Raw genomic sequence first — 16,988 nt, 5'->3', positions numbered from 1 at the left:
ATCAAATATAACTTTGCAATTAAAAGTACATAGTTAGGTATTTGTGGGAAMATAATCAAGTTAATATTTTCAAGTAATAATACTATCTATTGAAATAAAATAGGGAGAAACCATGAGAAATCATTACTTATTAAACATGTTAAAAGTATTAATATTAATATAATATGTTAATATGTTTTATAAATATGCATAAATTTGTTAATTATAATTAGTTTATTGTTATTTATTTACTGTGGCTTCACTGCTCGGCGCTTCATTTGTAGAGCTGGCTGTTGTTGTTGTTGTTGTTTTTGTCGTCGTCGAGGCAGTTGTTGTAGCAATTGAAACTTTTTTAAAAGGCGCAACTGCTGTTATGTCTGTCACCAGCATTAACAGAGCTGGAAATAGAATTTGAAATGCAAAAGGTTTATAAAAAATAAACAAATACATTTATTTTAAAGATGCAGTGCTAAAACACTACTAGAACTTCCATATTTAAAAGATTAAAAATCAGAAGATACAGACCCAATGAGAGCTTCAACAGATTTTCAAATCTAGCAGGATCTGTTGAAATATGTATTAATTTTATTATTTCAACTTTAAAAATTGAACCTTACGTATATTGAAATACTTTAAAATTAGAACTAATAAATCAGCATTTATTTTAGTATTTTCTTTCAGTTGTTGTACTTACACGCCGTTATGAGCAGCCATCGCCGTTCTTTTTTCATGTCTGTAGTTTTGTTTCTGAAAAAAGTGAAAAGTATTTTATTAAATTAGTTTTAATTCAAAATTCTATATAATTATAAAAATATGTATGTTTCAGCTAAGTAAGTGAATATGTAAGTAAATCGTAGGGGGCTTCAATACATTATTGAGTTTTTTATAGGAACAATAAAGACATGAGTGGATGTCCGGGGCATGTTTTTTAGTTCCTTATATTGGAGGGTATAATTTGTTTTTTATTATTTTTTCGATTAATCAGTACGATGGGTAATAAGTTATTCACTTAACATTGTCATTCTTACTTTCACTCATTAAACTGATTTCGCAAAACTTAAGGGTGGTTCCTTAAAGAGGATTAGAAAAGAAGCCGTCGAAATATTTAACAAAAGTACAGGTATTCAATTCTGCACCAAGCGTGATATGTGAACGATTAAACCTAGCTTTCATCGAACTTATTGGTGCTTTCCAAACCACTTTCTCATTTAGTTATAAAGTAAACAGGCTTGGTTCACTTTCATCTATCTTGAAATAGACACTGAAAACAAGCTGAATTTTACACAAAAGTTTAGTTGTTGTTGGCCTTCCATGGTAATAACGTCAGTGTATGAAGAACTATATTGATATAGGATCACACCTGAGCAGAAGTGCTTCTTTGAATTCCATCCTAAAAAGTCTCTCATCAAGTCGTTTAAATGTAAACGGAACGGATTTATATCCGGCCCAGAAGAGGATACTCGGATCAAACCATAATAACTTTTGTAGTTACTTTTACCTTTATCAACTTACTTTGGCGGGTTATTGTTTAAGTTTTTTTAAAATGAATGGTTGGGATATCTAAAATAGGAATTGTTTAGATACCATGCTTTGCAGTCTGTCATTTCCGTCCAAAGATAGTTTATAATTCATTATGACTTAAGCCTATTTCTGTACAAAGTTCAAATAACAAGCCGGTTAAACCTTTTAGATTTGCCTATTCGTCTGCAATTTTGCCAAAAAGTTACTGAAAGGGCCGAAGAAAATAATAACTTGATAAATTGCCTGTTCATGTCTGTTTATGCCCATTTTGATGTAAACGGTGTAACAATATCGGCCAATGGGCACCGTTATTTAAAGATATTGAATGAGGTTTCTAATCCACAACCACGCCGAAGGAGTATATCTTTCAATAATGTTTAGTTCCAGGAAGAGCATCTGCATACATAGCCAGACGGGTTATTGAGGAATTCCACCAAAATTTTAAAACAAATTAACATCAAGAAACTCCATTTTCCGCTGCCCCCAAGGTCACCTGCCCTGATTGCACCAGACTTTTTCTTTGCGGTTTTGTTAATCAAGAGATGTACAAAACAAAGCCCAGATATCTCATTGAATTGGAGCAGTCCATTAAACCGATAATTGAGGTAATTCCGACTTCAACTCTTCAGGCCGCAATTAATATTTTTTTAATTCAGAGTCGCATATCCGTGTCAGAGCATGGAAGGCATATATGCCAAAGGTCTTTTAATCWAGACTACGATAGTTTCAGAATTGCCTATAACCTTCGTCTTCTTCTTAATTGGCGTAGACACCGCTTAGGMGATTATAACCGAGTTAACAACAGCGCGCCAGTCGCTTYTTCGCTACGTGGCGCCMAGCGTAGCCAGGCCCTTCTCCACCTGGTCCTTCTAACAAAGTGGAGGTCTTCCTCGGCTTCCTCCTCAGAGCTGGAGTGTTTTCGTCCATCCGGACAACATGACCTAGCCAGCGTAGCCGTAGTCTTTTAATTCGCTGAACWATGTCAATATCGTCATATATCTCATACCACTGAACGTTCCATCGAATGCGATATTCACCGTGGCCAACGCGCAAAGGGCCATAAATCGTCGACTCATCAGTTGTTGTCATCGTCCAAGCCTCTGTACCATATAGCAGGACGGGAATTATGAGTGACTTATAGAGTTTGGTTTTTGTTCGTCGAGAGACTACAACAAAAACTATGGCAGRTCCGTATTTTAGATACTGTACTTGGTARCTTTGAGGAGGAAGACTCCTTACTTACTCATTCCTAATTGATACAAATGGGTCTAAATTTATTATAGAATGTTAAAAAGTTTAATAGTTTGTATTRTATGTGAGTTTCATTAACATAAACGAATAAGCCGAAGTGCAATATCTTAGTATTATCCTCACGATCCATGGTATTTCGGCAAGAACACAGTTACTTTGGGTTTTTATTTATGCACATACATTTCTACGTGTTGCGTTCAATGCGCGTGTTAATAACAAATAATCGATTGAAAATTCGCRTTTATTGATTCCGTAAAAGTATTCGATTTGTTTTGAGTAAAAAAGCAAGAACAACAACACTGTGTGATAGTGCGGTGTCAATGATCCCCAAAAGGGACAGATACGAACAGCAACTTCGAAACAAGTAACGAGGTACTGAGTGTGTATGTGCTTTTGTCTTTAATTCGCAATTCTTCTGCGGCAGTGTTTTCCTGATTGGAAATATTTTTATCCATGCAGAACGCCAGTTGGACGTGGCGACGCTTCTTTTGCTGCATTTACCTTTTCCTACAGTTTTTTATTTGACTCATTATTATTCGTAACACATGTGTGCCATAAGATACCAGCTCTTTCAATTGCCGTTTAACGTCATACTATTTTTACTCACATACGCCCGCATGCATATATATATACATACTTAAATTTCTACATACGTGACAGGGTGCGCCAAAGCAACAAGTGTATGTACGCGCTAATTTAACTACATACATACATATATACAAGTATAAACGCTTCGCTGCAGAATATGTAAGTACGCGTTCTTGCTGTGGTACTTTCAGAAATTCTACTTTATGTCTACCAGCTCTGCACTTCGTACACTTTGTTGCATATAAAAAGAAAACAGTAATAAAAAATTTTGATCTGTATTTTTGCTTGTAATTGTACGCTTGTAAATTAATATGTATTTGCTGGAAACTTATTTCAACTGTCAACCGACATTCAAAAGTGCTGAATCGTTTTGGGCGAGTTGGAAAATTTATGAGTTTAGGTTGTTGACTGATGTCTGCCGTCAGCCAGCCATATTCCCATCTAGTCAGCTAGCCATCTAGCCAACACGCCAGGTTGTCAGCTCGTTAAAGAGTCGAAAATATACGACTCTAGGAATTTATAAGCACTTATTTAAATGCAGGTTTTGTTGTTTTTGTTTATGTACGTATATATGTTTCGCAGTTTATGGCGCATTGCCGGCATCTTGTGATTGTTTGCAGATGCTTGTAGGTGCTCATTAGCCCACCGCAAGTTGTTGGAAGTGTAAAAACGACGCCTGTTTAGCTACCGGAAATACTTGGATTTTCAGCGCTTGAGGTGCCCTCAAGGAAAATCAACCAAGTGTGTACCGGTAATGGTTTTTGAACTACCGTTCAATTTATTCGTCCACAGACTTGAAAAGTTTAGTGTGGAAATTCATCTAAAATGTTAATTTTCTAAGGAAATTAGATTTTAGTTATATTTTTTATGAATTTGTATGCAAATTGAAAAATGATTTATGTGGTTATTTTAGAAGTTAGTAGCGCCTTTTTTGCTTGGCGAAAATATTAAATGTGACGTGAATATTAAATATACCCTGAACAGGGTGCATTAAGTTTACCACTAAGTTTGTAATATCCAGATGTTAGAGACCCAATAAAATATATATAAATATATATATGTAACGGTTAATCCAAGTAGAGGTATTTTTTTCAATAGCATTTGGCATTTCTTCGTGAAAAGACTTACGCCTAAACAACGTATACTTTATTATTACTAAAATTCACGTTCTGTAAAGAATGTGTACTACCATACTATTTGCTACACCATTACCCATCTTGAAATCCATCATTCATTATTGGATAATATTCAATCAAATAGACTACGTCAAGTACGCAGTAAAGAAAATATAGCAGCCGTAGCTGAGAGTGTACACGAAGGCCGTGGGGAGTCGATTCGAATTCGTTCGCAGCAACTCGGACTGRCGTATAGGGAGACTTGGCACACTTTACGCCTACATCTTCAATTGAAAGAGTTCAAAATACAGTATGAGCAAGAACTGAAGYTGCTCAACCTTCACRAGCGACATCGCTGCGTTCTATAGTCACTTGAAAAGTTCCAAAAAGATAYGACRTTTTCGAGCCAGATTTTGTTTAGCGATGAKKCCAATTTCCRGCTCAATKTGTATATAAAAGACAAAAGTGTTKCATTTGGGACGAAGAGCAASGTTAAGARATTCAAGAGCTGCTATTTCTTCCAGAAAAAAATGGTTTGGTGTCGTTTTATCGGCCGGTGAAGTGATAAGCCCATATTTCTTCAAAAATGGTGCTGATGAGAACGTAACCGTTACGATAATTTTACGTTTTGGACTGCTCGATTGGCCACAAGATCGTTTGATATCACACCGTTACACTTTTTTCTGTGAGGATTTTCAAAGACTRAAGTCTATGCTGATAATCCCGCTTCGATTTAGGCTTTGGAGCAAAATATCACGTGTATTATGCACCAGTTACCAGTCGATATACTCGAATGAGTCATCGAAAATTTTACTCAACGGTATTCAGTATGTTATTTCTAAAGGTATAACCTGCTAAAATATGAAAAAAATAGATTTTTTTCAATTTCTTCTTAAATTTTACAACCCTTCTGGAGTGTTGTGCTAAATTTTCAAGTTGATCCGAGTAATAGTTTCAGAGATACAGCCTTGAGAATTTGTTTTCTCGAAAAATTTCGCGAATTTCTCTTTTTTTTTTTTTTAAAAATGTTTGCCAAAAATCCAATATTCAGTTTTTTTCCCTTCGTTTAAGTTAAAGTTTAAACTTAAATACGAATTTTTTCACTTTAGATGATTCTGKWAGGAGTTGAGCTTCCAACGCGCAAATATTTATTTACAAAAATTTCAGACTTTCATTGCTAATAATATTTGTTTAATAAAAAAAATCTAATAAAACATATCATGAGAAAATTTTTTTTGAAATAAGGCTGACTTTTACCCGGGGAACCCATGCAATCTCTTAAATATTAGATGATGCGTGAAATTATTATTTGCCAAACATTTCCCACAATGAATTTAATTATTATAACTCTTCTCCAGAATTGATAATAATTACGTTTTATTAAAAAAAGTTATGAAACTAATCAAGTTGTTATGGCACCGCAAAGGGTATTTGTGAATGACTCAAGGGAAATAAATACTCATCAGTATCGCAAGGCACATAAATATGTTAAATACAGGTTTCTACAAGAACGACTAAAAACAAAAGTTATTGCACATTTCAATATCATKTGCGTAATATTTCTTATAGTAAGAAAATTTACTCAAGTGTTGCCAGCTAAATATGTCTTTGTCTTTTCCGCATCAAGTCTGCTAAATCAAGCGCAACAAAAGCAAAGTTGTAAAAACTAAACACACTATTGTTTGGGTGGCTAAGGCGGTAGTCTCAAATTTACAGCAAATACATGTAAATTATTATATGTAGATATGTATAAGCAACAAATAGCATATTTGTGAGTTTTCACTTCATTCCGCAGCAAAAGGTAGCGCAGTGTACACCTACAATGGCAATATTTTACACATTCACTTTATAATTGCAAACACTTTTCTAATTGCTTTTGATTTATTACATACAGATTTACTGGTAATTTATGCAGATTACAAATCATAAGAAAAGAAAGTATTGTTTTATAGCTACTAAAACTGGGTAACGGYTTATGTGCTAGTGGAAAATCAGCTTTTCTTCTTTGGACTTACCGTTATTAATAATTGTCCACTTCGGTGTTCAGTTAAAAGATGCTCACTCAATGAGTGTGACATTTGCATCGTCAGTTCAAGATATTGCTATGATTATATAATTAATTGTTGTTGCTTTTAATCACAGTAGTACATACAAATTTGTGATATAATTGTGTTTATCAAATTTCTGCTGTGTAATGGGCGCATTATGTTAACAGCGACGGGTGGTAAGCCGTTGCAGTTGTATACTTTACACCATTGTTATGTAATTTATTTTCGTTGCTTAAATTGATATTGTTCGATAATATTTTACAATTTAGTTCACTCATTGTAACTTTGTTTGGTGTTGGGCGGAACTACGAAAAGCGACATGCCAAAAGAGAGGAAACAATTTTTAGAAATGCGATTTCGAACAGTAGTATGAATACGGCACAAAGCGCTGTTATCTAAGAAAAAGATGGAACACTTTTGTAGAATGTCCGTTTCTATAACTTTATTCTCAGGAATGTTGGTATAAYTTACCGATGAAGCCAACGGTTACCATAAATATACTATGTTCTTCGAATCGGCATCAAAACTAAGCTAAGATCAAAGAAGTAGAGCAATAGGCTGTCACTACTTGCGATAACTTCCTCCAACATCGGCCAAAGCGTGTACGAATTTTAAGATTAAAAAATCATACCCAAAAACAATCATKCGGCTGCCTTCGAGATATTTGAGTTTTGCAGAAGAGAAATTCTGAATCTGACAATAAGGTGAAACGATGCAGTGAGACATCTTAAAATTAAGAAGCTTCGAATTTGTGCTTTTGAAAAAAAATTTCGTCAAATCAAAAGGCATGTCAAAAAAGTCTTGCGGTATTTGCGCTAGTTGGCGCTGAGAACGCGTATTTCTAGTTTTATTCATCGCATCGGGTCACGCTATAACTTTTTGGAAAGCTCATTTAACGCGCTAAAACCTGTTTGATTGATTGTCGTTTCTTTCAAGTCGTTCGTGAGTTATAGCGTCGCAAACATGGAGCAAAATAAAGAGAAAATACGGCATATTTTACAGTACTACTACGATAAAGGCAAAAATGCATCTCAAGCCGCCAATAAAATTTGTGCAGTTTATGGACCCAATACAGTTCCACCGCACAACGATGGTTTCAACGTTTTCTTTCTGGTGTAGAGGTGGTTGAAGATGCGCCACACTCCGGAAGGCCTGTCGTCGAAAATTGCGGTAAAATCGCCGAATTGGTCGAAAGAGACCGGCATAGCAGCAGCCGTAGCATCGATCAAGAGCTGGACATGAGTCATCAAAAAAAATTKTATGAACAATTGAAAATTCAATAAAAATACCGCAAGAAATACCCCAAGACTATTTTGACAACCTATTATTAATTCCACTCGACTAATTCGAATTTGAAACCTTTTCTGATCTGACTTTATTGTTAAAAAATATATGTATTCAATAAATTTTAATATTCAAGCTCTCTTTTTTTTATTACGTATTAAATAATTCACACATTAATCTCAAATGAATTTTATATGTAAGTATATAAGTTTGGATAAGGTCAGCCATTCTTGCAACTGATACCAAAGTCGAGTTGGTTTCTGCAGTCGAGATCTAGTTTTCGTTTACAATGTTTGACTATTTTATAGATGCAGTTAAAAGAGGTAGATAGAGGTGGCTCAGTGATGTTACACAACGGSTTGTAAGCCTACCAGATCGACAACTTTTCATAACATTCATGCATGCCACATTAGCAAAAATTTCACCATGCAAGCAGTAAAAATTAGATTTGATATTTGTAACACCCAAAAAGAAGTTAAAATCCAGAAGAAAAAGTTGGAGACCCTCTAAAGTATATAGTATATACATACCACTATGAGCAAAAAGTAGTCAGAATTTGTTCATAATTATAGAATTCTTAATATATTCTTCAAAATATATATCCTCCGCTCTCAAAAAATAATCCCCTTGGCTCAAATACATTTGTGCCAACGTTTTTTCCAATTCTTGAAACAGTTGTTAAAGTCAATTTATGGTGGTTGCGGCATGAAATGGGTTGAAAAGCGAAAAAACTCACGAAGAATCAATGCAGTATGCGATGGTGCAAAAACCAAGAATTGTTGGCACATCATTTTGCGTCCTTTTGCCAGGGATAAACGATGCATAACACTCAAATAGTATTCCTTGTTGATAGCATACCTCGATTACTTTTATTTATGACGTGCTTTGAAGTGGCTTTTTCGAGTTCGGCTCACCTTTGCCATGATATCCGTGTCGTAAGCATAGATGCAAGACTCATCGTCAGTAATAACACCTTTCATGACATCCTGGTAGTCGGAAAGCAATATTTTACAAACGTTAACGAGATGCTGTTTTTCAAAAAAACTTAGTGATTTTGGAAACAATCGTGCTTTCATTTTTATTCGGCCCAAATGATCTTTCAAAATTATTTTCACTGATCCTTGTGATATACAAACAATGCTAGTAATATCTCTGACTGTTAATCGTCGATTCTCAAGCATCAATTCCTTTATTTTATTGACGTGTGGATCATTAGTTTATGTTGATGGCCATCCTGTACGTGGTTCGTCGTCAACACATTCTCGACCCTCTTTGAATAATATGTATCAATCAATTATTGCTCGCGACAAACAATTATCACCGAAGATGTTGGAAAACATTTCGACGTTTTGGCACTAGAAGTTTGATACCGCATTTAAAACTTTATGGGATTTCTTTGTTGAATAATTTCACTCATAGTACATACTAATCGCCGAATTTATGTACTTCAGAAAGACAAGCGTATACTAAAGACTAATGATTCTTTTGATGTGACATTTGACGCAGAAGTCATTGACAGTCATASCAACGTAGAAATCAAATATTTCATCGAATGGGTGTTCACAAGAAATTTAACTTCACTATCGTTTGTCCACAGTAGTATACATAAATGCGTGCCGAGATGTGTCGATATAACCAAGTCCTTCTGTTTTCGAAGTATAAATCTAACGCGTTCTTTTCTTCCTAAGAAGAGTTACATTTGTTAGATCCGTCGATGTAAGATCACCTTAGCTTTGATTACAAACTTAGCAGTCAATATCAAGTCCTTGTATAGCCAAAATTTCGTTTGATAATTGTTCTCCAATTTTAAATATAATTATTGACTAAGGCATTATAATATTCTAGCATATTGATTGAATCGGACCATTATAGCGAATACAAACTGGCCGAAATTTTTTTACACCCTTTGCTGCTGTATGTAATACACACATACAGCCGATATTAACGTTTTTTATTGTTTTTAATTTTTTTATTTCAAAACTTGTACAATATCTCTGGATTTATAACAAGATAATATAGGCTGTGGGACTTAATAAAATAGAAGATATTGAGTATTGCAGCCTTTAAATATCGTATATCAACTACTTACACATAAAAGAAAAAARTATTACTTAGGCAAAGTACTTGTTAGAAAAAAATTTTATTTATTTTTTAATCGTTTTATACCAACACACATTTATTGTTTAAATTAATTGAGTTATTGCACTGTACTACTAATAATTGATTTTTGTATAGAACTGCTTCACCTCTTTCTCAACGTCCAACCATCAATGGTCAATATCAATTTAATGATTTACACAATTGCACGATTGAATAGAAATCTTGAGTTTAGCATACAGGTTTTGCGATATTGTCCTTGAAAGTATGCTATGAAACGCATTGYCAATATAACTGTTTCATCTGATTTACAAATTAAAAAAAAAAAAACCGGTATTGCAGAGATTTATAGAATATAAAGATTTGCATGATCTATGGGAAGCAGACAGCTCGTACCACGCATAAGCGGCACCTACGGACGGCGAATCTGTTTAGCAGCACCGAAACAAGTCAATAGCACAAGACAACGTTATAAATTGACAACTGATGACGTTGCCGACCTTCAAATCCGATACACACAATAGAGCAGTAGTACCAAATGTCGCTCAATAGCTTAAGTGCAAAAGAAAAAATTAAAAAATAAAACAAGTGATTATGCGAGTGTTGCTCAGTTCAAACATGTTTCTTACCCAACTARTGTTATAATAAAGATGGTAAGAGATGCTAATTAGTTGTGACACGTTAAACGTGAAACGCCTKAAACCACAAAAACCGCTGGCARAGTTTTGGGAAGAGGAAGCACGCTGCTTACRGCACCCGAAATCACGTTCACGAGGTTTAAAGTGGCGTTGTTCTTGTAGTGCTGGTGTTTGCTGGCCGCTCGCATTTACTCGCATGGTTGTTGTATTAACCAGAGCAAAAATATGCAAAGCTCATCTTATTGCTTTTTAAATCGGTTGATAAGTTCTCTAGTCAACGCCTGGCATTAATTTAGTTTGACTGTCTAACTATAAAACTGGTTGACTGCCAATCTTTTCTCAAGCATAACATAATAATACGCTTAATGATGAGCAACACCACTTGCAACCTGTTTATACCTACACTTGGATTATTTGTTGTTGTCGATTTAATGCTAATCACAARATCATATTTAGCATTTTAATTTTCTGATTTAGCATAAGTTTAGCGAAGCATYCGGCGCGCTAAAAATCGAAATGAAATCGAGAGTGTTGGTTAAACACRTAAAATATTGATATTGCAATTTTTTGTGTGTTAAATATTGTGCGAATGACCTTTTTCATTTGTTACCAAGAGTTCGACGTAGCCTAGGTGGGCGTTTTATTTTCAATGGTTCATTTGCATTATCATGCTATACAATTTGTTTTTATAAAATCCGCCCACATTAGTTTATTTCTTATAGACGGTCATTTGAAGCATCTTAGCAATGAATRTTGGTAGATATTCTAAATAAGTGAACGTTTCTTTAAGTAAGATAAAAGGAACTTTAAGGAATGCTTGAGCCGAGGATCTSTATTAATAACGTCATAGTGAGAGTTATAGACTCTGGCTCACTAAAATAATACCTCTAACKCMTGCAGAAATATTTAGAAATTGAATRTGTGTGGAATTGACAATATTTGATTTGTTAGGTTCAGTGTGTAGCACTGGCTTTTATAGACGGTTTTTAGAGCTATCGTTATAATTATGAGTCCAGAGTTGATGATGTTTGAAAGCAAAAAAATCAAAATGTGATGAAACTCATTGGATTGATGTTAACAGTAATGTATAAAAAAATATAGTTTATTGGTGATCTGAGATCGTCAAGTGGAAGAGACTGATGTGTTCAAGCATTAAAAAATGTKTTTCTTGATTTCCGATGAAATTATGAGTCCTATGGAAAAAAGTTAGTATTAAAAATTACCAAAGTGTTTGGGYTTTTATTTTTATCTCTTGTAAAGTTTTTTCTTTCAAAAAATTTAGTTTTCTCATAAAGTAGAAGTTTTAATTAACCATTTTATGTTTAAAAGTTTTCCTCAACTTAGTTGGACATAATGTCATAACCACATTTTAAATCGAAARCTCCTACTTCGAAATATATTTTTTATTAAAGGTGGGCTTTTACTTTGCTGATATTGCAACTTCCTGATAGTACAAAAACATAAACATGAGTGTATTAAGTTTTCCGAAAAAATCCTGAAAAACTCCACTAAACTATTAAAAACTGTATGTTTTTTTCATCTATTCCAAATTGTTGTTCGTTTAGCACCAATTTTTAATGGATTCAATGGATCGWCTTTATCTCAAGTAGCATGACTGAACTGTAAGATGTTATTTCGGTAATGTTTGGTGAAAACTTGAAAAGATCGATAATATAAATAATCTGCTAATAATAAAATTAAAGAACTGAAATTGAAGCTTGGCCTTCCATATATATCATCGGAATGCATCCGTATAATTTTTGGTTAAATGATAACAGTCAACGTTTTTTGTTCATTAAAAAAATCTATTAAAAAAAACCTAAATTATAACAACCTTCRGTGGGCCTCAGCGATGAGCCTCATTTCGGACTTAATAGGTATGTAAACAAGCAAAATTGCCTAGAAGATCAACTCGAAGAGGTTCAAGAGATGCCATTTGATTCAGAAAAAGCGAAGGTTTGGAGTGGTTTATGGATCGTGATCTCGGCAACATTTATTTTCAACGAAACGGCGCTACTTCCCACAAAAAGTAAAATCTAAAGTCTATGCGGACAATYCCGCTTCGATTCAAGCCTTGGAGCAAAACATCACGCTTGTAATTCGTCAGTTACCAGTCCAAATACTCAATCGTGTCATTGTAAATTGGACTCAACGGGTGGACCATCTGAGACGTAGCCGTGGCCAACATTTGAAAGAGATAATCTTCAAAACATAAATGCCAATGAATCTTCTTTCGAATGATAATAAACATTCACCATTAAATTTGAGATTTCTATGTTTTTTCTTTAAAAAAGTAAGGAGCATCGAAATGGATAGCCCTTTGTAAATACTATGTGTATAATACCTATAATATAGGTTTCAAAGATTGCTTGATTTCAACACTATATCTACCCACCTTGAAGAAAACTTATACAATCTGTACGTGAGTTGAAAGAAAATGTGCTCTAAAATTATTGTGTTGCTGTTAGAGAGAAATTAGAGATCCTCCAAATCTCTGAAATAATTATTTCATTTTGGTTGACGTTTTGATGAAAGACGTGATTTTTTACAACGGGAACCTATCATACACATGACAGGTTGCAAAAACAAAAAAAMAACATAGTCACCTAATTTGTCAGATTCGGATCACTATGCAGTTCTTAAAACATAGATACTCACTTAGGAAGACATGAGTTGATCTTTTTGAACTAAAAATCAACTGCATAGGTCTCGGCTTAAATGTAAGGGGCTTAAATTGAAGGGTGAAAATCTTAATTTACTTAAAGGTTTAGAATTTTTTTTAATAATTTGGTTAAATATGTTGAGATGATATTTTTGGGGGAAAAAATTATGCAATTGGTTATTTAGTGAAATAAATGTATTGACATTAAAATAATTCAAATGCATGTATTTAGTTAATTTTCTTGCATATTATTTTTAACTACTGGCGACTGCTAAAATAGTATCGTGTTTTCAAAAAATGTCTTAAAGAAGTGTACTTTATTTATGATTATAACAAAATAAAGCAAAATACATAGTTGCATTTGATAAAACTTATTGAGCAAGAGAGCTAATTAAAATTAGATTTTTAAATTTTTTACTTTTTGATATCACAAACTTAAATACATGCTTACAGAGTGTAATATAAAAGATAGAAAGTTTGTTGCATCTTTTGACACATTTCTCACTACAATAGTTCACTTTAACTATTGTTCGGTACAAAAATGTTGAAAAAAGGGCAAAATTATTTAACAACTCAATTATAGTTTTATAATTGGCATTGGCAACACATAAATATGTGTACATATATATTTGTATAGTATTATGTATTTGTATAAACTTTACGCAATCACATAATAAACTATGAAAAGTATTCCAAATAAAGCAAAATTTTTAATGCGAATTTAATTAAAAGGYGACTTAAATTAAAAGCGGCAATGCGAAAAGTTCACAAAAGGTGCAAAGCTGCTCTGAAAATTGAAATTAAAAGCAAATAAATAMTATACTTTATATTTATTTACACTCATGCTATATGTTTGTATGTTTTTATACATCTCCCCAAACAAGCAGAAAAAAACATCAAATGAAAGTGAGAAGGAAAGCGAGGTGCAACTGAAAGTAAAATTGGCGAAAATTTGTTACAATTTCTTGTTGCGCATCAAAACAGGCGGAGCCGAAAGTGGTTTAAGTGGTTGCTTTGCTTTGGTGCTGTTGCTATTGTTGCTAACGCCATAGACGCTTGCAGTTTTGATAACTATGATGGCGTGCTGATTGTTGTTGTTGTTTTCACTCGGTGCAGACTGTTGAACATGCTGTCGGTGGAGGGCGTAGCGAAATATAGGGTATTGGCAGAGGGGAGAGTAGCTACGCTATACTCTGGTCCGATTTAAGAAAATTGTTSGGAAATTGTCGCGTTGGTTTGGAAAATAATCAATGCAAAATTTCGTAAAGATATCTTGTAAAATAAAAATAGTTTTCATACAAGGAATAGGATTTGATCGAACAATTYGTATGACAGCTATATGCTACAGTCGACCTATTTCGGCAATTCCGACAAATGAATAGCTTCTTGAGGAGAAAAAACCTGAGGGCTAAGTTCGCGTATATACAAACGTTTTATAATGGGTAGTCGAAAAGGTCTTTTCGTATTTTGTCAATAGATTTSGTTGCAGTCGTATATCTCTAGTGCTCCCAATCACACTGTCTCTTACCATATAGTGTTCGAAAGGTGAGTTTCATTTAACCAAAAAAAAAATAAAAAATAAAAAATAAAATTCGGGGAAGTTGAAAAAAAATTAGTGAAAATAATGAAGAAATTCGCTTTAATTTGAAAATTTTGTATAAAAAAAGGAAGCATATTTTATGTTGGAGACACCATACTAGTAATCCAGTTTTTGAGATATTATTGCCAAAATTATTACACGCAGTCGAAAAGCATATTCTGGTATAAAAGTACATACAAACGTGCTTTTAGAAAGGCCCTGTATAAGCGCTTAATTTTCTCAAACAGTTTTATGATTTGAGTACAATATTGGCGCTTTTATAATATTATATATTTAATACAAAAAGTGATTTTTGTATGTATTGTTTATCTAACAATCATTCAAACACACAACGTTATTGCAACGCCTTATGAACGCAACAAACCATGGAGGGCTGTTTGTTCATGCCACACAATGGGGCATATAATTAGTAATGCCTTAAATGTTTCGAAATCTTTAAGTTAGTGTGCGTGTCTATGCGATGCCTGGTAATTTTGAAAACTCTATTGACTTTGCATATAATGATTTGTTGGTATGTATTAACCGCGCACACTAATACATGCGTACATATAATGGCGTCTGCGTGTGAATTTTATATTCCTCAGCTGTTGGTTGGGTTGCGCAAAAAAATAATGCAACCGCAGGTGCCACGGCAAGTGGCGTATTTCGCCAACTAACATGTAATTTGCATTTTCACAGCGCGTCCGAAGGCCTATGCGGCAATCAAGGGTGCGAACGTAAAGCATACAAATGTGCCTATTGTGTCATTCGGTTTTTTTTTCGCAATATTAATGCGTTGTTATTTTTGTTTTTATGTCTAGTTGTTGCATTAATGCAAAATTTTGTCATAAAACTTACTTGAAATTGTACCAATGTGGCAGTACTCGACGAATTTTCTTTCAAATCCAAGTTCGTTGCTTAAGTCTTTTGTCGTTGCTGCTTGGATTGGTTTGGTTTGGTTTGCCTTACTTGTAAGTAAATCTCTTCCTGTTGTTGTTGTCGTTGTGTTTTGCACAGCGTTTCGTTTCACTTGACTTGTTATTGCACTTTTCTTGTTGTTGTTGTTCTTTTAGGCATTTATTTCCAACACTTTAACTTATTATTATTTTTTTTAATTTTATTTTCAGCGTCGTATTAATGATTCTATTAACTTTTATTACAAAAAAAGATAGTTTGTGAACTACAGGGAATAAAATGTCAAAAAATTAGTTTGAATTTAAGTGCATATTGGATGCATTTACTAGTAAATAGTGTGTAGTTTGCAATACAAGCCTGCAAATTTCATGGCGAAAATGAGAGTTCAGCGCAGAAAAGCATGACAAAAATATGAAGAGAGTTGATAAAAGAAATAAGAAAGACACAAGAAAATGCAATTGTGCATACAAATGTAAAAAGCGTTCGCATGAACGGATAAAGTTTCGCGTGCAAGCGGCAGCGCACGTCTTTGTTCCAACATATATATTGTTGGAACAAACATATATTATATATTATATATAACATATATGTGTGTAAATAATCAGCTTTGCTGGCTTTGCATTTCATATATTTGGCGTTAGTGTTTTGGTGTCTGTGTTAGTGTGTACGAGACTAGACACTTTCTTGTTGCATGCTGCACTGTGGCCATAAAATACAAGCGCAAGCCAACAGCAACACGTACACATATACAGCTATTAAAAGCAGCAGATTTTAAACACTATTTTGTTTTTGTTTTTATTTTTGATTTTTTTTGCAATTTAATTTCAATGATGTTTTTACATACAATAATTTCGAAAAGTACTTTTCCTTTAATTTCCTTCAATCAAACTATTCATAGTGCATATAGTGCATATCAAAATCCACTTGACATTCACGCACAGCGCAGCCGTAAAGTTATATAAACATGTATTATGGAAAAACACAAAAACATATTTGTCAAAAAGTAAGTTTTTTGCACTTTCAAATATATTCAGTTCTTGCAACACACATTTCTTAAATTAGTTTAAACAAAAATAAATATCAGATTTGCTTTTATGGCAAAAATTTGCGTATTTACTAGTCTTTTCGTATTTTTACAACAATTTCCAACACAGTCACATTGGCAACAAACCGAAAATAAATTTAAATGCATTTACTCTTTTCCTTATTTTGCAATCCACCGAAAAAAGGGCCCCACTTTCAATGCGTTTGAAAATTTTGTTAACCGTTCGCAGTGCTGCTTAAACGCAGACTAAATTGGCCAACGATTGG

At 33.7% G+C, this 16,988-nt stretch overlaps 1 protein-coding gene across 8 annotated transcripts in view; it reads right to left on the bottom strand.

The window, feature by feature from the left end:
• Positions 1–16,988, bottom strand: part of LOC108965331 (general transcriptional corepressor trfA) — a 26,155-nt gene extending 9,167 nt beyond the window's left edge. For 2 of the 8 annotated variants that reach the window (XM_018927662.1, XM_018927667.1), the window contains exons 1-4: positions 16,874–16,988; positions 15,621–15,942; positions 674–726; positions 232–377 (exon numbers count right to left, since the gene is read on the bottom strand). In XM_018927662.1, coding sequence (XP_018783207.1) covers positions 232–377; positions 674–710 — 183 coding nt within the window. In that variant the 5' untranslated portion in view covers positions 711–726; positions 15,621–15,942; positions 16,874–16,988. Of the gene's footprint in view, positions 1–231; positions 378–673; positions 727–15,620; positions 15,943–16,521; positions 16,744–16,794 lie in introns of those variants that run through there. The other 6 variants (XM_018927668.1, XM_018927669.1, XM_018927663.1 and 3 more) reach the window with 5 other exon arrangements.

The sequence above is a fragment of the Bactrocera latifrons genome, unplaced genomic scaffold (genome assembly GCF_001853355.1).
Source record: "Bactrocera latifrons isolate USDA-ARS-PBARC rearing strain unplaced genomic scaffold, ASM185335v1 scaffold_139, whole genome shotgun sequence".
NCBI lineage: Eukaryota > Metazoa > Arthropoda > Insecta > Diptera > Tephritidae > Bactrocera > Bactrocera latifrons.
The sequence above is the reverse complement of the archived record's forward strand: the minus strand, read 5'-3'. Positions and strand labels throughout refer to the sequence as shown.